The 23,302-nt window shown below is 39.9% G+C and overlaps 3 protein-coding genes and 1 long non-coding RNA gene across 6 annotated transcripts; 3 read left to right on the top strand and 1 right to left on the bottom strand.

Moving 5' to 3' along the window:
- Positions 1-4,225: 4,225 nt before the first annotated feature.
- ppp1r42 (protein phosphatase 1, regulatory subunit 42) lies at positions 4,226-9,366 on the top strand. 2 transcript variants are annotated; one of them, XM_044038919.1, is made up of 7 exons: positions 4,226-4,522; positions 4,599-4,765; positions 5,421-5,559; positions 6,306-6,422; positions 8,636-8,753; positions 8,847-8,969; positions 9,145-9,366. In XM_044038919.1, exons 1-7 carry the CDS (start codon positions 4,391-4,393, stop codon positions 9,243-9,245), a joined length of 897 nt encoding a protein of 298 aa, XP_043894854.1. In that variant the 5' UTR covers positions 4,226-4,390; the 3' UTR covers positions 9,246-9,366. The 2 variants fall into 2 exon arrangements, with proteins under 2 accessions (XP_043894854.1, XP_043894862.1); XM_044038927.1 differs by lacking the exon at positions 6,306-6,422.
- A 192-nt stretch (positions 9,367-9,558) lies between these two features.
- LOC122777605 (transcription factor 24-like) lies at positions 9,559-13,187 on the top strand. Its single transcript, XM_044038938.1, has 3 exons — positions 9,559-11,428; positions 11,801-12,244; positions 12,598-13,187. The coding sequence occupies exons 2-3, from the start codon at positions 11,819-11,821 to the stop codon at positions 12,724-12,726; spliced, it is 555 nt and encodes a 184-aa protein (XP_043894873.1). The 5' UTR covers positions 9,559-11,428; positions 11,801-11,818; the 3' UTR covers positions 12,727-13,187.
- mcmdc2 (minichromosome maintenance domain containing 2) lies at positions 12,013-23,089 on the bottom strand. Its single transcript, XM_044038907.1, has 15 exons — positions 22,873-23,089; positions 22,644-22,774; positions 22,507-22,566; positions 21,894-22,089; positions 21,662-21,784; positions 21,456-21,557; positions 20,133-20,261; positions 19,749-19,986; positions 19,438-19,643; positions 19,203-19,360; positions 18,626-18,805; positions 18,389-18,528; positions 17,480-17,589; positions 17,153-17,347; positions 12,013-12,151 (listed from the first exon to the last, which is right to left on the bottom strand). Exons 1-14 carry the CDS (start codon positions 22,967-22,969, stop codon positions 17,181-17,183), a joined length of 2,037 nt encoding a protein of 678 aa, XP_043894842.1. The 5' UTR covers positions 22,970-23,089; the 3' UTR covers positions 12,013-12,151; positions 17,153-17,180.
- LOC122777614 lies at positions 13,948-17,129 on the top strand. 2 transcript variants are annotated; one of them, XR_006361345.1, is made up of 7 exons: positions 13,948-14,130; positions 15,647-15,702; positions 15,789-15,838; positions 16,058-16,125; positions 16,457-16,513; positions 16,741-16,788; positions 16,931-17,129. It is a non-coding gene; the product is annotated as an uncharacterized LOC122777614 (long non-coding RNA). The 2 variants fall into 2 exon arrangements; XR_006361344.1 differs by having other exon boundaries at positions 13,950-14,130; positions 15,647-15,708.
- Positions 23,090-23,302: the final 213 nt, after the last annotated feature.

Here is a 23,302-nt window from a genome sequence, read left to right as displayed (position 1 = left end):
CCCCCTTTTTTTTTTTACACTTCAGGCCTCTACTCCCCCGCAGCTCAGCGCTTGGACACACACCTTAGTTTGGGACCAGTCAGTCATTCGAGTGCAGCCCGTCACAGCCTTTTTTACATAATGGAACAACAAATGTCTAAGCTTCTGCATAGGCTCACAGGGAATCGGCTGCCATGTGTGGGACGTCTCTGCGGAGTCACTCCCAGCTCCATGTTTTTGGCTCATGGTGGTACATGAGTGAAGCAGAGTGGGCCAGCTCGTCAGGTTGTGGCGTGGCAGTGATGCAGTGCAGAAACAGAAGCCGTACACACTGGAGTCTATTCACCCAAGGTGTCTGCTCTCCATCGAAGCAGACACCCAACCACGTCTTAACTTTTTCCCACTTTTTTTCTTTTACAGACGGGCGCTTTGCCTTGGGTTGGTGTCATGTCTTTTTATGGTATTGTAATGGTTAAATGTGTATTTTTTTTTAATGTCAGGTATTGCAAAGGGAGAGAATCCCAGTGGGGGCAAAGGAGGTGTCTGCTTTTTCTCATGTGCATGGGCTTTGGCACCACTTCTTATAATGATTTTCTTCTAGTATTATAACGTTGTGTCTTAAAATGGACAGTTTGCAGTACAGGAAACTTGGTTTGTATTTATTGTAGAAATTATTATATACCTTTTATAGGCACACATTTTGTAATGATTTGCTACAGTGCTGAGTAAATATTTAGAGAATGCACTTTCACATCATGTTTGGTCATCCACAGTGATTTAAGAATAAGATTTAAGAAACATATTGAAGTCGTTGGAACATGTAAATATTGTACGAGTACAACCAGATGGACATTAGTATGCATGACTTAAAGTGGGATAGAAGAATTTATGTAAATTCCAATCATGTGAAATTGTCGGCTGCCAAAAAAAAATGCATTACCGGTGAATTTATTTCGCCTTATTCTTTTTAATATTTTCGCTCTGTTAGAATTACAAAGTAGGTTCTTGTCACAGTGGAATGCCTAATGTGGCTGTTAATTGATACTGATACAGAAACAACACCTTGATAAAGCTCATGATTTAACAGCCACATGAAGCTTCTTGGTATTAAGACCCTATAAGATCAAATGACTCCACTGATGTTTAGTTTGGCTCTGAGGAGAGTTCAGTGTGTCGTTGTTAGGTGCGTGGAATCCTGGAGGTGCTGCACTTCCTCTCAGCCATGTGGTTCTGCATAAGTGGCAGCAACGACGTCCACTCCCTCACAGGAAGCTCAGGTCATGGCATGATGTAGATTAACAAAGCAGGGGGTCACCAGCAGACGAGTGTTTTGCGGTGGTCCTGACATGCTGTGTTTTCCCTGGGAGGTCAGACACTATATGAGCTTGGATGAAGGGCCATCATAGCTGCATGAAAGAGAAGGAAATATGCACAGTACAAAGTGTGATATGAGCATCATACAAGCAACCTTTGTGTTTGTTATTTGGAATATTTCAGTTTCACCACAGAATAGTTTGTAATATTCTTGTTGAATTTGTAAATATAGTTTGATTTTTAACATAATTATGTGTATATATAAGTATATATATATATATATATATATATATATATATATATATATATATATATATATATATATATATATATATATGTAGCTACGTAAATATGCTGGATTTAGCTCAATGCCAACTTTCCATCCGTAGTCCCAGATATAATAAAAACATAGAAACAATTACAACAAACAGTGTAATACAAGAAACAATACAGTAAAAAATTAAGGGGAAAAAACACTGTGAAAATGCAGCGCATACGATTTTAGTTTTTAGGTTTAGTTTAATTATTCCATGTCTTTTTATTATTTTCTACTGAATGTGGATATCTAACACCAGCATTTCTCACAGTTCTTTTTTCCTGAAGGTTTTTCCTCACTGAATATTAATGGAGACCAAAACAAATTTTTTACTTTACATTCTTAGAAACATTATTACACTCCGCTTTTTAATTTTTTTAAAATGAATAATAATAATAATAGCAGAAGATTAAACATATGTTAAATGTTTAATTCAGTAACCGTTGATTGAGCTAACTAACTAGCTCACTTCCGCTTTCTTCTGTGACCCATGACTTCCGGTGTCACGCACGCGCTGCCGTGGTTTCCGTGGTAACAGTGTCGGCGGTGCCCTCAAACAAAAACAGCTTTACTGCGACGTGGAAACCGTTTCATAATCTACCATCGATACGTAAGTTATGTTTAATTGAGTTTAATTGATATTTTGAAGTAGGTTTGCTTAAACAGAGACGCAGGGACACACTTAAATCTCATCTTTTTTCCATGTCGTCTTCATTTATCACCATCATCACCATCACTAACACTATTGCCATTTAGATGAAGACCATGTCCTTCTGCAGTACCTGACAGTGATAAAGTGCTTTTCAAGAGTCTCCAGAGAAAAGACAGAATGAGTCTTTGGGGATTTAAGAGTTCACTTCTGTCTATACTTATTGATCAATGTCTTTTGTGTCCATAACCTCGACCTCATGCTTTGAGCTCAAATTTGGGAAAAAGCTGCTGTCACAACACCAACAATAATAACAGTCTTGTATAAAGGGCCTTAAATGGACACTTGAGTAAAGGTACAAGTAAGTTACTAGAAAATGATTTTGTAGAAGTTAAAGTCACATTTTTATATGTGACTTTAACACATATAAAAATACTTAAGTACAGTGTACGACATTTACTGTACTTAAGTATTAAAAAGGTAATTTTCTGATATAAGTGTATACTTCAGTTCAGAGGTAGAGCGAGCTGTCTTTCAATTGGAAGGCCAATACACTTGAGCAAGACACTTAACCCCATGTTGCAGCATGTGAATGGGTGAAAACTGTAGTGTAAAGCAACTCATCGAGACAAAAAGCTCTATATAAATACAGACCATAATACCAACTCTTCTTTTTCTTCTTCTGATTTTATTTGGTAGTAATGAGTAACAAAAATAGTTAGAGTGTAGTGGAGTAGAAGTAAAAGTTGCAAGAAATGTAAATAAAGTAAAGTACAGATACGTGAATTTTATGTACTTTGAGTTGCACCTGAGTTAAAGGGCCTTGGTCAAATTTAGAATAAACAAAAAATCATTACGATGCTTCTGTGTTTGTTTCATTTATATTTTATTACAGAGTCAGATTAAGTTTGACAATCCTTTTTTTTATTTATTAGATTTTTCACACCAAGTAGATTTAGGGCAGTGTAGGGCTTTTATTTTCTTTGAAGGAAGTGACTTTGACGTCAAATTTTATTGTCAGTTTTATTTATTTTTTTGTCAATCCCAACGTCCACTGTTGTTGAGGGAATTATGCATTTTGACATGTGCAAAGGACAGAATGAGCAACATATTTTGCTACTGCCTCAGATTCTGTTAACGTACAGTTCTCTTATTGTTTTTATGTAATTTTTTAAAATTTTGGCCCAGCTGATCTTCAGTATACACTATGGGACGTGTAAAAAGAAAGATAAAAGTGTAACATTTAAATTCTCAATGTCAGTTCAAACATATAGATATATATATAATCCCCATGTGTATTGAATAAAGCAGAGTGGTGGGAGCTGCAGTGCTCAGACTCTTGAGGGAATTGACCGCTCTCATTACAACACAAATTGAGCGGTCACTCGTCCTCGGGCCTATTAGCAAATTTCCTGAAAAACAGTGATGTTTTCTCATCAATTATCCTCTAATTGTGAATTGACCGTGAGGTTTTCAGAATTTTTACAAGGTTAATCAGATCACAGTGACATTATTGAGGCCTGTTAAGCTCACACACGTTCATGTTTTTCTCCTCCCCCCTCACAGACAGTTATGATAACCACTGGATCCTCTCTGAAGCATCACTTGTGAGCAGAGGTGGAAAGAAAGAGTACGGAGATATTCTACTCAAGTAAAAGTTCCACTATTTTACTGAAGTACAAGTAAAAGTACTGGTCTAAAAATGCACTCAAGTTCAATTAATTAAAGTTACTTAGTTACTTTTTTAACAAGGTTGGGGTTCTTTCTTGTGTCGTGCAAGTGGGCACACATCTCACATTAATTGTTTTTAATTAAAGGCAAACCTTTGCAAATTAAACTGCTGACAAAATAAAATATGTAAACACATAATGTATCAGTCAACATGGGTCAAAGGTCACAAATGTCACTCATTCAGGGACCTTAATTAACGCCAATTCACCTGTCCTCATTCATTCACCTGTCCTCATTCATTCACCTGTCCTCATCATTAAAAGACATACTTAAGTAAAAGTAAAATTGCAACAATTTTAACTTTATAGTCATTTGTACAAGCACACAAAAAACCTACAGTAACGTGAGTAAATGTAACTCATTACTTTCCACCTCTGCTTGTGAGTGCGTGACGTAGCACCATGGCGTGTCTGAACGCAGATCTGATTGCTAAATCCGTAAACCGCCTCAGAAAGAAAAGAGGCCTCTCTTACGCAGAGTTCCTCAGGACACTTACACACCTTCACTTCTCCAACAAGAACATCGAAGACATTGTAAGTATGTGTGACATTAAAGTGTCTCTGTTTTTTCTTGCATGTTTTTCTCTCTCATGTTCTACTTCATTTTCAGGGTGATATCTCCATGTGCAGGAACCTCACCGTGCTTTACCTGTACGACAATCACATCACGCAGATCTGTAACCTCGGCTTTGCCTCCAACCTCACGCATCTTTACATGCAAAATAACAACATCACCCGTGTGGAGAATCTCTCCAACCTGCAGATGCTCTCCAAACTGTGAGTGGACACCTTTGACTCACTGTTGTGGAAATATTGCGTGTATCTGAAAGTCATGAATTACATTTACTCTCGTTACTGTAATTATGTAGGTTTTTTTGTGTGAATGATGAAGACAGACAGGTGAATGATGGAGACAGGTGAGGACAAGTGAATGATGAGGACAGGTGAATGAATGATGAGGACAGACCGGTGAATGATGAGAACAGACAGGTGAATGGTGAGGACAGACAGACAGGTGAATGATGAGCACAGGTGAGGACAAGTGAATGATGAGGACAGACAGGTGAATGATGAGGACAGGTGAATTGACGTTAATTAATAATTAAGGTCCCTGAGTGAGTGACATTTATGACCTTTGACCCATGTTGACATTTTGTGTTTACATATTTTTGTTAGTTCTTTAATTTGTGAGATTTGTGTCCCCTTGTCCTTTTTGCACAACACAAAAAAGAACCCTAACCTTGTTCAAAAAGTAATTAAGTAACTTTTACTCTGAGTACATTTTGAACAAGCTACTTTTTTTTTAACTTTAACTTGAGTAAATTTTTAGACCAGTACTTTTACTTGTACTTAAGTAAAATATGATCAAAATAGTGTACTTTTACTTGAGTAGAATATCTCAGTACTCTTTCTTTCCACCTCTGGTCTGCAGGTATCTCGGTGGAAACAGGATCGCGGTGGTGGAGGGTTTGGAGCAGCTCGGTGAACTCCAGGAGCTTCATCTGGAGAATCAGAGGCTGGCACCAGGGGAGAAGTTGCTCTTTGACCCCAGGACTCTCCTCTCACTCGCTGTATGACCTATTTTTTTACACTATTCAGTGCAAATATAGCACAAGAAAAGAAAGTTCCTACACACTCCTTTTCAATTCATCTGATACTTAATACAGAAAGGACATGTGTGTGTGTGTGGTGGTGAATCAAGCCGGTAGGTTATCACATCCAAATCTCAGATTTCCCACAGACGAGTGATCCGTGTAAAAGCGATATTGTGCTGGGGGTTTGATGATGTCAAAGAGACCTCTGTTGCTCTCTCTGCTCGCACAAATCGGTAAAGGTGTATATTTACTGGGCCCGTGGATAAACACACACCAAACGTCTCAGCTTCTTGTTTGTTTGGGTAATTAAAGAAATTGCTGTGCAAATTTAAGGAGTCGCAGCTTGCGCCGTTAGAGAACTTCAAACCAAGATGAATATTTAGCAACAACACTATCTCAAGTGTGATTTGCACTCGGTCTCATACTAATGCAGGCATGAAAGGGAGCAAATGGGAATGGAAATGGACCAAAAACCAAAAGAAAGAAAGATGAGAATTGTGCCGTGAAGCTCACATGGTGGTGTTTTCGTTTTTATTCCTTGATTTTAAGGTTTTGTGTGACATGTTTTAGGCGTTAACGTTTGATCACACAACATATTTCTCTCCGCCTGCACACCCTCGCTCTCGGGATTTCTTTGTGTGTCATGTTTATTTATGTTATGAATGTTCTGTCTTAGTATTATTGACTGTATGTGAAACTAAAGCGTGATTTCAACCGCGCAGAAGTCCCTGTGTGTCCTGAATATCAATAACAACAACATCGATGACGTCAGGGACCTGGCCGTGCTGCAGGACCTTCAGCATTTTTCTGCTGCGGACAATAAATTGCACAATACGGAGGTAAATATGGTTAAAATACTCCGTGTTATTCGGGGGAGTAGGCCTCCTATGTCGACAGATGTTGAGTCAAAGTAAGTCGGCACACTAGGTTGATGAAGTCGTGGTTAATATTGTTCTGCAGCGGTGTGTGAAATCATATGTAGAACAGGGTTCTAAAGAACCAAATCCCTGCAAATCCTGCCCCTCGGTTCCCAGTCTGCACGACTTCGCACAGGGTCAGAATTATTCAACAAATCAACCAGTCATTCCCCGGAGACGTTTACCCGCTGACAGCTTTAAACAAGCACAAGTTTCTCCTTTTTTCCTTGGGAGGCTGATTTTTTTCCCCTCTCTCTCTGGCTTTAGAATCCTCAGAATGATACCTTAAACCACCGCGAGATTCATCTGAGGCAGAGATATGATTTATGCACCCTCACTTCTTTTGAAAAATGACCTGCTTGTTTTTTTATTTTGTTCCTCTCATGGAAGTGTCGAGTACAATACAGCACAATGTTACACAAAATCCATAATTACGTTTCACAATTGGAAAGGAGCAATGAGAAGAATTATACTTCTTATTCTTAGTTATTTGCCCTTAACTTAAACTCAAAGAATATTATGGCCCTTTTCCACTATGGTCCTAGCTCGCCTCGACTCGCCTCGGCATGGCACGGTTCAGGCTGGTTTTTCACTACAAAAAGAGTACCTGCTCAACGTGGGCGGAGTCATCACTGCACGGCTGCATGAAACTGCTGTGACACGTGACACAAACTCACAAAGGAGTGGCCAGTGACTTGTAAAGCAGTTGTTTTCAGTATAACTGAATCATTAGCAGTGCTGTCGCTAAATACACCAGACTCCTGTGTTAAATATTGAGATTTTAGACATCTCCCTGGTAATTGTTGGAGATGAATCCACGTTTTTTAGGATTGTTAAGTCTTTTGAACTATTCTGCAGTTTCTGCATTGTTCGGCTTGATTCTTGTGTCGGACGTCTCTTCCTGTGACGGCACTCTGACCAATCGGTGCACGGCATTATAGCATTGTATCGCCTCAGCTTGCGTGGAACCTCGCCTAAAAAAGTACCAGGTACTATGCTGTGGCAACGCAACTTAACCATGCCATCTACACCTCTGATTACATCCACAACAACAACAACAAAACAACTCATAAGTGTTCATTTTCAAGAGCAAAACACCTCAAAGTTAAACATCTCAAAATTGAAAAATCCAGTCAAATTTCCAATGTATATTTTATCATTTGAAAAATCTTTGTACAACTCTTCTAATCATTCTGTTGAGAATTCCAGGATTTTAGGTTCAGCTCCTCTCTCAGCACAAACGATTTTCTTTTTGAGGACGTTGACGCAGGTAATTGTTGTTCAAGTGTCACTTTCCTCACAGATATCTCCCTATAATTTATACAACCCCCCCATCTGCCACTATTGATTCTGCAAAGACAGCACTCCGAAGGATCCGTCCGCTCGGTCAGAATCCAGTGGAAACGTTATGGATTTTTAAAATAGATTATGACAGGCAGTCAGCCCCGGGTGACAAATGGGGGAGCATCTTCGGGAGGCCTGTTAGCCCTGTGCAGGGGCGGAGAGGACAGGGGAATCGAAGCCCTGGTCAAATACAGGTTCATAACTGGCCCATCATTAGTCCAGGAGAGAGAGTCGGCCAGCCGCGGTCAGTGTGTGTATCCTGCCTCTGCTGTTCTCCGCACCCCCGCGTGGGGGGCAATTTGGGGCCAGGGCCGCTCTTCGGTGAGGGCCGTGTGAGTGACGGCCCTGACACGTTCATTTATCAAAGCCTGGGAGCTCGCGGGTGCTCTGGGGTCCCCTCTGAGCTGATTGCAGCACGAGCTGGAAAAGTGGAAGCGCTTTGGCCAAGACAGGAAGGCAATGAACAATCAGAGCGTGTCCAGAGAGTATTCATATTTCCAGGCTTGGATTAATGTGCCTTTAGATAAACATACAACTGCAGGCAACTCGCTCAAGGAGCCAGCCTCACAGCGCCCCAGGAGGAAACTTGTAGTTACATGACACCGGCGACACTGTTTATTAAAATAGACTGATGTGTTGTTTATGCACTTTCCACTGGTCCCTGTACTTCACATTACCATTTAACCTCCGTGCCATGTCTTCAGGACGTTGTTCTGATGTTTTGGTCTCGGATTATTAGTTATTATCAGATCATAAAGATTTGTCATTAAAAACATTTGTGCACTTTCCAGGAGTTAGAGGATGTGTTTGGCCTCTGGCCTCAGCTGCTGCACATGGATCTGAGAGGAAATCCTGCGTGTAGAACTCCAAAGTACAGAGACCGACTGATTACTGCGTGCAAGAGTCTCGGTAACGTTTCTTCCTTTGACTTTTCCACGCTTATGTACTCATTTATATTCAAGTAATTCAAATTTTTCCCCTGTACATACTTTTTTCTCGCAGAGGTTCTCGATGGGAGGGAAATTAATGAGTTAACCAGACAATTCCTTATTAACTGGAAGGCATCCAAAGAGGCCAAGATGAAAAGAAATAACACTGGCGCGTTGATCCCTTATCCTTTAACAAGTAAGTCACACAATTTTTATTGTCTTTCTATTAATATCATTTGTTTTCTGTGCAAAAATCTTACATTCTTGTAACATATACTAAAATGTATTTTCTGTTATGTATCCATTATTCATAAATCCATGACGCCGGCTGAACTTGTTTGTTTTATTCTGGCTTTTTGTTGATATTCCAGACGACTTGAACCTGGTTCAGGGTCTCACGTCCACAGCCGTGCAGCGGTGGAAGAAGCCACAGCCATCGCTCCGCTGTGCGTTTCACACAGATCTCGGTTAGAAAAAATGTGAGTTCACATTATTTTATGACTCACTCACTATGGTTTTGTTGTTTACTTTGGTGCAGTTTGATTCAGAGTCTTGCTTCACTTCCCCCCAAAAAATAAAGACACGTTACAATATTTGTTGTTTTCTGTCACCGTGTGTTCCCAACTGACAACAAAGAAAGCTCATCATGTTTTCTTGATCCAGCAGTTTTATTTATTTTTAAAAATATGATGTTTGTATGATGTTGTATTTGCTGTATCTCATGATCTGATAATGCCTATTTTGTGTGTTTTATCTGATCTCTAATATATATGTATATATATGTATATATATACATATATATGTATATATATATATACATAAAGCTAAAAATAAAGCTAAAATATTATGGATTCCTATACAGTAAATGGACTTCACATGGATGTGACTGTGGGTCTGAAGGGTTTGATGAGTTCTCCACACACACTGCCAGGATCTTTATTTTCACGTCTTGGACACAAACACTGCTGATCTGTATAAATTATATTCACTTCATATGAAGCTGTGTGATAAATCTCATTTAGCTCTTTAAAATCAAACATTATTATCCTCTTTCATAGTTATTGTCATTCTTGTTTCCTAAAATGACTGATAAATTGCAAATGAATATAGTATAAATGTTTGAATTTTCTTAAATTATTGTAAAACATGTGAAACACTTTCACAGCTGCTTCATTTCTTGTGATATTTGTGTGTATAAAGTGTGCGTCTTCAGCATATGACTGATCCACAAGACTGAGAGTGGATTTGGTGCATTTGTATTCAAAATTGTAACATTAATGAGAAATACTTAGATTCTTGTGACACATACTAGAGTTACAATGGATTCTCCCAAAGAATATTCAAACAATATTATGCTCTTTCCGATAGTCATACTTGTTCGACTGATAAATTGCAAATTAATATAAAGTATAAATGTTTGAATTTTGCTGTGAATGTAAATCAACAAGTCTGGAATTATTGTAAAAAATATGAAACACTTTCACAGCCGGTTTATTTCTTGTGGATAAAGTGTGTGTATGTAAGCTGTGGTGCATGTCAGCAAATGACTGATCCATGAGATTGAGAGTGGCACAATGACTGAATGATCACTTTCTCCAAAGTTATCCAAAGCAAATTCAGTTCATCTTTCACAGTAAACGGCTGCACTTATGATCACTGCTGTTTCTAAATGTTTGGATTCAAGTTGAGGAGGCACGTGGGTGTGTGTGACTCCAGAAAAGATGCATCAGGGTACTTAAGAGGAGCAAGCTTACTTAACCTCCTTTTACTTCACCTCATAATTAGTGGCTGCGAGCAAAAACCCGGTGCTCCGTCCTTACAAAAACAATGTTTATTAAGAACAGTCATGAGGATATACATATTATGAATAATTCCTTTCATTAATTTGCCGACATCTCCTGTTTGGAGACTTGAAAATCAGAGTGATTAATTTATGAGTCTCTCAAGAATTTCCTCAGTTGCCTGCCTGTTGATTGCAGAGCTGGAGTTTATTTATTAGTCGCTCCAATGAGCTCGCGATTCAACAGACGCTGGCAATTAGTCCCGTGTTTTGCATATCGCCTTACACTTGTCAGCGTGGCTTTACGCGCGGCTGCAAATGGCGTTTTGATAGACCGCTGCCTTTATTCTTGACCATGACGAGCACGTTTTTGAGGTGATTTTGACTCAATTTTCTTCCCCGTTGCTACTTTATGATAGGCTTACAAAAATACAGTGTCAGGTTCGTAGCCAATTAGAGTGTGGATGTGACCCAGCGCGTATCAAGGAAAGGAGAGTTGTGCCTCTGGCGTTGAAAACGACCCTCACACTGAAATAAGTCAGGAAAGGGAAAAGAGCGGTGTTCACCACTGACTGTGTGTGTGTGTGTGTGTGTGTGTGAGGAAGTGTCGCTGCACGGCGAGTGATTAATTACGTCGCAGTGAAATACATGTGTACCCAATAAATTAAGAGCTCTTGAGACTTTTACGCACACAGGTGAAGCGTTGGATGCGCGTAAAGGGAACTGCTGCGCACCTTTCCTGCAGACCTCTTTATAAGGATAACGCGTACGTCGACTGGGAGACAGTGTCCCACATTGAGGAGGACATTCTCAGCGCTGTGACGCTTTCTCCGGATCGCCTTCATGTCGTTTCTCGCCTCTGAGAAGCAGCAAAGGTAAACTCCACTTTATTACGCACCAAACAGAAAAGAGTTTGTTCGTGTGGCACGAAGTCTGGCAGGGACTGGATGTGCTGCAGGTCCACTGACATGTCTCTGAGTCAGTGTGTGTGGACACATGTCTCTGAGCCAGTGTGTGGACACATGTCTCTTCTGTCAGTTTATGAGGAATGAGCTGCAGAGTCGACTTTAGGAACTGTTTAATTTGAAGCACTCAGCAGCAATATATGACATTTTACTCACAAGAACGTGAGTTATGGTTGAATAAATAATGAATACAGTGTAATTTAAAGATAAAATAACACTTAAAATAAATAAAATGTCTCTAACATTCATGCTGGTTAAACTGTAGTCAAAATCAATCCTCAGGTCTGTGATTATATACTGATGGTTGGAAGACAGACGCTGCGAATGGACGGCGGCTCTTGTTCTGGGACGGTGGCGGACGACAGTCCCGCGTCCAGCCCCAGCTCCAGCCCAAGCCCGGACGGCCGTCGGCGGGAGCTGCAGCGGGCCCGGCTGCTGCAGAGCGCCGGGCTCGGCGGAAGAGGACGCCCGGCGGCGGCGAACGCGGCGCGGGAGCGGAGCCGCGTGCAGACGCTGCGCACCGCCTTCCTGGAGCTACAGAGGACTTTGCCGTCGGTGCCGCCGGACACCAAGCTGTCCAAACTCGACGTGTTGATACTGGCCACCACTTACATTGCCCATTTGACTCGAACACTGCAGGAGGAAGGCGCGGAGGAGGGAGAGAGCACAAAACAAACAGAGGCGTTAAACTCACTCAAAGGTGACGGATACCTGCACCCAGTCAAGGTCAGTGCTGACAATAATAATAACGATAATAACGATAATAATAATAATATTAATAACAACCGGTGATATGCATGTTAACCTCCTCAAAAATGACCGCAAAGCCACAGAATTATAATATTCACAATAATCTGAAGAAAAACAATTCGAATTCGTGTTTGGGCCCTAATAATAATGATGATAATATTAATAATAAGTGTTTGTCTCTGCACAAGTCAAAATGAATTTAAAAAAGATGTATTTTTCCAGTGAATAAAACGTCATCCTCATCCAGGCCTTTGTGTGGTGGAGGCTTTTATTTTATTCTATTTTATTTAAAATGATATATATTAACAAATATAATCATGTCTTTTCAGAAATGGCCAATGCGGTCCAGGCTGTACGTGGGCGCGTCCGGACAGTTCTTGAACACCTCGAACGCTTCAGAGTCTGAGAACCAAGGCCCGTCCTCGTCCAAGTCCTCGTCCAAGTCCTCGTCCCAGTAACAAGGATTCACTCATTTGTAGGGGAAGAAAAATCATCATCACTTCATCATCACATCTGTGCATGAGTTCATGCTCCTTTGACTGTTGTTTACGCAGCAGAAGGTTGTCTTACACCTGTACAGAACCTCTGCCGTTATATAGGGACACATTGTAAATTAATATATTAATTTTAATGTACAAAGTTGTTGGCTCTTGTGTGTTGTTGGTGTGCAGCAGCAGCAGCTCCGTACATGTTATAAGTTTAAGTGTAGAAATTCCACGGGGCTAACGAGTCCGTCATGCTTGAGGTGCCGCACTTTGAGTTGAAACATTTGCACTAAATGCATGTGTGAATACGTGAACATCCGTCATGTGAAGTGTTCTGTCAGGGAGAGTCTACAATGGGAGACTCTTCATCTCACGTTCCTCCGTATTTTCTTTTTTTTTCATGCATGGCTGTAAATGTGTTTGTGAATAAATGACGTCGGTGAAAGAAGAGGAGAGTCCTTAAGGTTTTTTTTTTGTTAAATAAAAGCTATATTAAAAAAAGTCCCATAATCAATTAAACCTGAAGCTAAATAAAGTAGTTACATTTAAGTTATTTAAACTATCATTATAGTTGTATGGATGTATTATGTGTCTTAATTTTCTTTTTAAAGATTTTATATAGTGATATTTATTTAGAATTAATTCACAGCAAAAATTACTTTTTAGAGCTTTTAGTGTCGCATTTGTTTGGTTGGGCTACATGTAGCCTATGTATTAAAAAAATAATACAGTTTAAAATTCAATATTGTCTAAATTGAGAGAGCAAATAATAAATATGATCTGTATTAGATAAGGTATGGTGTATAAACTCTGAATATGAGCACTGCAGAGTAAACTTTAAAAACCGCGGTTGAACCAATATATATCATTTTATAATGCAATTTTATTTTCTAATAATATATTTGATTTTATTATGCATCTTTTTAGAATAAAAATGATAAAATGCACATGGCTAACCACAACATTTTATGATATTATATAATACGTATATTTATTACTGACAGTTTGTGGGGAGTGAGGAAGGCTGTGAGAATTAAAATAATTAGGCTATTTGACAGTACAGGTAATTCCTCACAAGGCTAATTGATAATAAAATTTGATTGATTAATTTACAGGGAGTTTTTTGGTGTAATATAAGCGTGTGTGTGTGGTTGGCGCTGGTAATTGTATTAATAGCTCTCAGCTGTGCGTCTCGTGTACTGCAGTGAGTTCACGCAGTGCGTGGCTCTGCGCCGCAGTGGCTGTTGGGATTTCGGGTCCGGCGGAAACACTCCCTCTTTTTCCCGCAGAGTCGGTGGAGAGCAGTCGTGTCTCCCTCCACGTCTCTTTATTGAACGATGGCTTCTTCTAGAATCATCGCTGTCTTCTGTGATGCAGGTAGGCAACGATGGAACGTGATGTTTGCATATTTATGTATCTTTAAAAACGTCGCAATTGTTAAAGCAGCTTCCAGACGCATTCGGGTTTTTCCCCTCACAGAACACGTGTGGTTAGCATTAAGCTAGTTAGCGTCACGGCCACGTGTGCAGTAGAAGCATGTGTTACGAGTGATTTGTTGTACTTTTTTGAAGAAACGATACGTTGTGGTGCTATCTTTATTACCCGAATGGTAAAGCTAGTTAAATACGGTATTTAATTCCAGTATCGTTCATTTGTCTGCATTGGGAGTCACGTACATAGCGTGTTTAACTTGAGTACATGTGACTTAGAACTGGCATTTAGTGAAGGCTCTGCTATCAAGGCACTTTATTTGGTTAATCATTGAAACAATATATTTACTTCCAGTTGGTGTATTCTAATTTAAAGTGCCCTACTCTAAAGTGGTTCAAATTCAAACGATGTGACCTCTAAAGGGAAATATAAATATTAATTTAAAAAAAAGATCGTTCTCAGGAGGACAGTGCCTTTCAATGGAGAGCTATTATACATTACCCTATAAGATGCCCTTCCAATCAAAAAGTCTATCATGAAAGTCCCTACATGTGTCCTAAATGGTGTCCCTGGAGGAAATTATGTTCAGTATTGTAAATAAAATGCCCATCTCTGTGATGGAAAGTTTAACAGTGTTTCTTAATCATGCCCTGCATGTTACGATGTTTCCCCTGCTCAAACACACCTGATTCAGATAAATGTATCGTTATCAGACTTCTACAGCTCTTGCTGATTAGCGAAACGTTTGGATCAGGGGAACACCGAATACATGCAGGGCGGTGGGTTCCCAGGACCAGGTTTGAGAAACCCTCCTCTAAAGGATGTCCCATTTTATAAGTATACTAGTGGTGTGCTGTAGGTGCCCTTTTAATTTTCGCCCGTTCTTCCAAATGTCCGTGCACACCACTGACGCATAGTCTGACCCATCAATTCGATTCCAGTGTATCTCAATAGACTTGTCCCATCCCAGAAGTAATGCAATAAATCACTGTTGTAGACAGATCAAACGCCCCCATGTCACTCGGCCTCCTCCTGCACTCTCCAGATCTGGTTTTGTCCAGAGGTCAGTAGTAGAGCGGCTGGTTGGGGAATTGCCCTTTCCCATTATTTTGCGGTGGAAAGTCATCATGATGTCTTCTGAGGACTTAAGGTCATGGCAGAGGTCGTGACCTGTTGTTGAACCCGTCCTCAGACCTGCAGTGTAATCCGTGCTACCAAGCTGTGTTACACTGCACCCCCTTACCTTCTGGTGATCAGTCATTTTGCCCCTCTCCATATTGACTATTCCTTCAGTACATGTTATACATGCAAGCTGAAAATCAATATGCTGCTCCTGAGAGTAATTAACCATGATGTTTGAAGTTACTGTGACAGACTGTTCAACTGTTATTGTCCAATGGTATGAACACATAATTGACAGGAATATGTGTCAATATGTAAACATTTTTACTTTCCTTTTTAGGAGTGCATATGGCAGTGGCTTATTTTGGCAATGGTTGGCACACATGATGAAGTAATGTAAGGGTATGTTTTGGTAATCATTATTTAAACTAATCCTAATGTATTTGAAGGCTACATGTATTCAGTTATCGTTTTAATTTCAGGTGTCGGATCAGGCAAACTACAACTCTTATCTACCCATGTAGATCGTAAGGTGAGTGTTGGACATTTGTTTGTGCAGTACTTTAATCTACAGTATGTTTGTGCTGCTGGAATTGTGATGAGTTCATACTTTTGCCGTTTACCCATCAGACAATAATGTGGTGAAACTGTGACTAACTGAAACCAACAGCATACTAGGACCATTCAGGTCTAATTAACTAACTTTTGTTTTCAAGGTAAACAAACTGTTTTTTTTTTTTTATCCTTTTAGTTGCTTCAGAAAGCTGTGATGATGGGAGATGTTCCTTAATTATTCCTCAGTCCTGTGTCGATCATGAGGTGAGTTCTTTTTTTCCATTCGTAATTGCTGCTGGAGCAACATATTAAACAATTTTCAAATAAATAACTATCCGAAAAACATTTTAAGATTTAGCTAAAAAACAAAAAGAGCTTTGGAAGTTCTTGCAGCTGAAATAGTGATGAGTTTGCACTTTTCGCCGTTTACCCATCAGACACCACAGTGGTGAGAATTGTGACAACTGAATTATCAGCTGCTACCTTAGTTTTACCCTGAAAAAACAGTCCAATACTCTGCAATTTATACAGTTCCAACAAAGGTTTCCCATGTTTAAAGGAAATATTAGAACTGACATTAATTTATATTTAACAGATGGGCAGGCAGCTCTAAAAGAGCAGAAAAACAAGTGCTGGCTTCATCTTCCTCCTGGTAAGTAAAGCTTGTTATATAATGTACTCCCTTTTTTACATTTAAACTGGCCTCCTGGCAGGTTTATTTTGATTTAAGTAGCAATGATGAGTTCATCTTTTTGCCGTTTACCCATCTGACCAAAAATGGGTTGATGAAAATGTGACTAACTGAACTTAAAGACAAAGTTGTAAAACTACACAATCAACTGTCGCACAAATTGACTATATGTAATTGTTTTTGGCAAGGTGCTGGCCAGTCAACCAATCGGACGGCTGTAGGAAATGTCATGAAAGGTAATTGCCAACCCCATACAGATTAAAAGTAATTAAAATTTAAATGTTGCACTGATTTGTTTGCACATCATACTAGGTAAATTAGCTATTATAATGTATTTGTTCTCCAGTCTGTTAAATGCCTTTTCCATGTCTCTTACAGTGTTCCTGGAGCTGATGGATTCATCATACTAGACTCATTTGCAATTTTTTTTCATAATGATTTGCTTCAATGTACATCACTGTTTTTAGCTGTATGTGGCTATTAACCTATTGACAGCAACTCTTATACCACTGTGTTACATCTTTGTCTGTACTGAGTGAGTGTACAACTGTAAATAAATAAAAATAATACAACTATACTTTAGTGTCTTGTACTGCTTACCTGTGTTTTGTAATCTTTGGGAGAGGTTTTACTCTTCTGTGACATATTTGTCGGCTCCTGGAGCGAAGGCATAAATGAAGCGCAGTATATCCTGGTGGAGCGTATCCAGGGCCACATCTCTCCTCTGCAAACAATCCACATCTCCCAGGTCACAGGGAAAAACTGCTTCAGGTGGAATCATCAGAGCAGAGGCTCCTGTAAGAAAAGGGCAGGAAGAGAGCCCTCTTTGCTTATTTACAGTAGTCCCAACTAGGATTTTAAAAACTAAATGAAACTGATTATACCATATGTATCTTTAATATGCAGTAATGGCCGTATTTTAAATACCATGTTTGAGAGTGACTGAGTTTTCACAGAGGAGCACAGCAATGACGGCGTCTTCCTCCAGTACGCACGTTCTGAGACACAACCTGCAGTGAGCCTTGGCCAAAGAAACCCTTGAGACAAACAAGATTTACAAGTCAAAGCATAATTAATTCTGAATGTAGGCTATTTTAAATATCAGTAGGACGGTAATTAAAAGTAGTACAGTTTACATGTCTGAGACCTAAAACTTGATTTGACATTTTAATCCTGCAATCTTGTCAAAACCTTTAATTTCCAAGGTTAATTTCTACACAAAATGTCTCTAGAAGTGAGACACTTTGTAAACATATCTCAACTGAATGAAAATTTGTCATGTTTGTATGGCCTCTAATCTGGGTGCAATGTCTCCATCTAGTGGGTACAAGTAACATTACATTACATTGTTTTTTCCAGTCTGGGTGTAATGCAGAAGATAAAATGCTCTGAAATCAAGATTTTGTCTGATATCAACCAATGTTGTGATTCATATAACTCAAATTCAAACGGAAATTAGTGTGTTGATTGGATTTGAAACATTTTATACTGTATAAATGTTTAGTTAGTTGAATTTTTTCTGTCTGGGACCAGGCCTGCTCACCATACTGAAACACACAGGACACTTGATAATGTTATGTATTTTGACCCAAATGTAGCAATAAGTAATAAACTGTCTGCTTATATCCAAGTAAAGCAGCCAAGCTGGTAAGCTGAGTTTGCCATTTGTTTTGTACAAATACATTAGTGGTGGTCTATAGTCTAGTCTTAATTTCAAAATCTGTAATCCTCTACAACTGAGTAAAAATGTGTCAGTTTGAGATAAAACCTCCAAAAGCTGATTTTTGCTGATTAGAACAGTAACGTCTCGTGCCAGTTATGCAGTAGAATGCTTACAGCAGTTTGACATAAGCCACGGACATCTTAACACCATGACTCTGTGCTCTGACTCTGCGGCTGGCCATGTAGTAGCCATGGATTATTTTCTCTGCTCCAGGACTGAGCTCCACTTCCAAACTTTGTGCATGAGCTAAAAGCTGGAGGGTAGAGCATGAAGAAAACAAATTAAGGTAAACAAATGAACAATGACATTATACTTAAACCAAAAAGCAATGCAAAGGCATGATTGCTAACCTCCTGGTAGTCTTGATGAGAAAACTCCCTGCCGGATGGATAAAGGGGTTTTCCAGGCTCTACAGACTGTTGGAGGGTGTGGACAGTCTGGGCAAACAGCACCTGCTCTCCCACCTTATCTTTGCACTGAATGACCAGGCCAAATGTATCTGCCAGCTGAGCTGGAATGGGACCCATTTCCTGCTCACAAATCAAAAGTGTAATCTGTTGATGTGTTCTAAAAGTGACCTGAAAGCCAAAGAAACCCTGTGACACAATTTATTGTCTCCCTCCTCCCTGAATGAATGAAGTGTACAAAGCATTAATTATTCTCAAGGGCTCTGCTGTGAAGTAATGTTTTCTAGGCAGGGCACTTCCCTGAAGTAACGTAAATTGCCTCAATTTCCTGTTTGCCTGTGCAATCTACTAACAACATCTGAGCTGAACGTAACATGGTTTTTTTTTATAGCTCATACAAGCTTAGGTTTCACCAACGTTGGACAATATTAATTTCCTGCAGAAATCTTTGATCAGGCCTTTTGGTCCAGCTTCAGACTTTGTTTTATGTGAGTGATGAAATAGCAATGCCTGGACTCACTGCTGTTCCTAGTATGGTACAATCTGTCCTCCCACTCCTCTGAGATGGATCTGTTAAGGCCCAGAAGCTGCACTGGACAGGGAAGGAGAGATGCTCATCAGCATCCTCACCATACTTCTTCCCTGGGATGAGCACAGACACTGTGCGGCTCTCCAGAACTAAAAAAAAATGTCATACTGATAGAATCCTCTATTTTTTACCTAATGCATAATTATGGGTCACTCTGGTGCTTTACCTGACTGAACAGAATCCAGTCTGTCTTTTTTGTAACACCCGAGATCTCCCAACATGCATATGCCCCCGGTAGCGAGCAGGGCAGAACCTGCATGAATGTTGGCAGTGCCGGCTCCATGTTCATCCCGGGACAGAGATGCAAACATCTCCCCTGAGGCCTGATGCTTGACTCCACGACATGCCAAACCCAAGCTGTATGCCATTAGTCTAGTACAAACACAAAGGAAGATTTGGTATTAGGATGTTCTTCAAGGTTGGGTTAAACTTTATTATCCAAGCTGCATGACTCTAAACTACACAATGGTCCTTTACCTGTCTATAATGAGGATGTCTGAGGCAACAACCAGGAGATCCACGTTATGACATGTTTCTTCTGCATCTGCTCTGGTCTGCACCAAGCTGAGCAACAAACTCAGCTTCAGTGTGTTGTACAAGCCCGGAGGAGCAAAGTCCAACCCAAAGCAGTGAGCTACAATGGCAGGAAACCTCCAGGGAGAAGAGGCTGTAGCCTTTAGAAGCTCTTGGAATCTGATACTGACTTGATGTGGATCTGTAGGTAGAATTTTGATATTTTAATTACGGTAATGACGCACATGAGACATGAAAATTGTTCCGCATGGGTCATATGTCAGTGTTCAGATGCGTATCTGTTATCAGTGTGCAGGTAGACCGGAAGCAGAATTCATATTGCCTTACATTCTGGCTCCCACAGCTGGACATTATTTGCCTCTACACTGCAGGTTATCTGGGGCCACTGGTGGACATGTGCAGGGATGCCTAACACCCGGTAGAGTCGACCAATTCTCATCGAGTTGCACAGCTCATCTGTGTGAATGGAGGAAAACAAAGCAATTGCACTCAGGAGGTTGTTCTCTGCTGCCTGGTGATTATTGAAGAAACATATGCATGCCACCACAAACCACTGCCAAGAGAAACAGCGAAGAACAAAGATTTCTCTGTGTGCGCATTGCATAGCCAGCTAATGAGTGTTCCTTGCAGTTATTAGCATATATGTTTAGTAACAGGAACCCCGTGTATTGAATTCCACTATAGGAGTGGGTCAACAGAAAATGTTAATCCTGGTGCTGAGATTTGCTAAACTCTCGGGTGTACTGACTGAACAATGTTATTAGAGGGGACAGAAACACTTAATATCCCTCCAGGAGGTACTGTGTGCGGCTGGCTGCAGCCAAGATCTGTTTATTTGAACTCTCCCCCACTAAGTTTGTGTTCCAAAATGATTCTCATTTAGGCAGCCAGAGAAAATTAATGACAAGCCTTAATATAGCTGACTCCGTGTCAAAATGAGCTACTACAAGCACATAATGAATGAGAATATAATTTTTGAACAAATAGTAGTACCATTTAGAAATGTGTGGATGTTAATCTACAGTACCTATCTGCACGAAAAAGGGTTGAACCTAGTCAAATAAACTATTTTTGGGTGCTATAAAAACAAAGGACAAGTGTGTCCCAGGACAGAGTCGGGTACACAACGGTATTTGAGGTTGGTCAAGCCTGGTCAAGGACTCTTCAACAGAACAGCTGAATCCTGACATACTTGAACCAGGGTCGTCTTGGTTGGACAGGCATTTTCCTTTAGTCTTCATATACCAAAGGAACTAGAACATTGCTGTCATAAAGTCACTTTTCAAATGCCAAGACTTAACAAAAGCTTTAGATGACAAAGTATATTAAATGTAAATATAGATGTCTAGAAGCTCTAATAAAGAGTTAAGTGTGTAAAGTTAAAAAAACACTTGAGTGACTCTTGTGACGATGCTCTCCTCTCCGCTTCAGGGAGATGGGCTCATTGAAGGGCTTAGGTTGTAATAAATACCTCCACTGCACTTTTGTTCGACTAACTGCAACACTTGCACTACCCATATCACGTGCTGTGATTATTACAGAAATAGTCTATACGCTTTGTTTTCTTTGATTGTCTGCTAACTTTGGAGAATAGGAGTAATAGGAGACACTGGGTGTAAGAATGGCCTGTGTTTGAGCAGGTGAACCTACCTCTGAGAAACAATGTGACAGACTGGTATCTGAAAGAGCTTTGCTGATGTCCATTCAGAATGTCCAGTGCTTTGACATGGATCAGCTCCACAAGTTGTTTGTCTGTCTCCACAAAGACATACAGTGCATGCAGAATATGAAAATGAGCACAGTTTCTGTAAATTTCTACTCAGACACAACTTGTGGTAATGGTCAACTGTCACCACCTCCCAGGACTCTGAACTTCACATCCTCTTTCAGTTGAGAGTTGCAGATCCTGCACATGAAGTTGTTTCTCACAGTAGCTGACTCGGTGGCTCCCAGTGCGTGGACTCGTATGTTGTGGAACCCTAAAGATATAGTAACCACATTGCAGTATACAAATTCTGTATACATACATTTTACTACAAACCAAAGTGAGTCTGTCTCAGAGGTGATAGAGCATCCTCTCTGCAGTACCTGTAGAGCTGGGGCAGTCTTCATTAATGCAGAGAAACAGGGCCCCCTGGGTGTATTTTGTCACCCTTGTCATGGCAATGACCAGGCCCTCCATGGAGACGGGCCTCATGGGGCCAAATCCTTGAGGAAAACTACAAATGTCCAGTGTATACTCAGGGAAGGGAGGCAGGTGTGTCAATTTCAGAATTACATTCACCTTGAAACAGCCAGACAACACAGAGTTAGAAGATTTGGGAGATAATTCTGTCCATTTAGGTGCAGATATCTGGATGTGTAACGATGTCTCTTAATAACATACAGGCTTAACATTGTTGGGCTGCAACTATCAATCAGTAAGACAGCTAAATTGAGTAGTATTAATATAATTGAGTCACTGATGTGAAATTCCAGGTTTCAGCTTCTGATTTGTAAATACTTTTTACATGTCATTTGGCAGACGCTTTTATCCAAAATACTTCAAAAATTGCATTAAAGAATATTTATCTGGCACCTTGGCATATCCATAAAGTTTTACTTCCTTACATAGTCATATATAATATAATACAATATTCCGTTAATTAATAAATAATTAAACTAATCATTAATAGCACCCCTGATGTAGTTTTCTACACACCTGACTTTCTGTTTGTATTTTCTCAACAAGTGAAAGTGTCTTTATGGCGAGGAAGCAAACCTAAAAGAGGAATTAGGCAAATGTTATTTACAGAAGTTTGCTTTTATTAAATGTCTCTTTGCTCAGTGTGTTCTCACAGACTGAAATAATGCCGTCGCCTTTGAGGGGTCATGTAGAACACAGTCACCCAGCTCTGGATCCACCTCTATGACATCAGAGGGATTCACTGTGACGCAAAACCTGTAAACAGCCTCTGTGTGTGCGGGGTCTGGAGAGTTAGCAGAGTTTAAATAGCTTAATTAGCTAACCGTGCTTTCATATGGAAGCTACGTTACTAGTCCATTTCCCCCCCCACATTATCCTTACCGTTGAATTGTTGGCAGTCTTTGGTCAGTTTCTGAAGACCACCGCTTCTGTCTAAATAGACCAGAGTTGACTCCTTCAACGACAAACTGTCAGCCATCTTCACTAAACGTAATAAGTGCAACTGTGCCCGCCTGAGCTAGCATGAGAACGCATTAACCTACTGTTTACCATAGATATACTGTTTACAGCTAACATTCCCTCAATTTCCCCCTCCAGGTTGTCATAGACCTGTAATCTTTAGATTTATATATATATATTTTTTTTTGTATTAGGATTTATATTTTTTTATTGAGGCATATTGATTCATCTTAAATCTTTTTTTAAAAGGCTCTATTAATATGAGATTTTTTTCCATAGCTCATTCAAAGAGGGATGTACATTTATGGAAAGGTCATAAATGACATTTAAACTCCAAGTTTGACTATCTGGA

Source organism: Solea senegalensis, linkage group LG1, assembly GCF_019176455.1.
Source record: "Solea senegalensis isolate Sse05_10M linkage group LG1, IFAPA_SoseM_1, whole genome shotgun sequence".
NCBI lineage: Eukaryota > Metazoa > Chordata > Actinopteri > Pleuronectiformes > Soleidae > Solea > Solea senegalensis.
The sequence above is the reverse complement of the archived record's forward strand: the minus strand, read 5'-3'. Positions and strand labels throughout refer to the sequence as shown.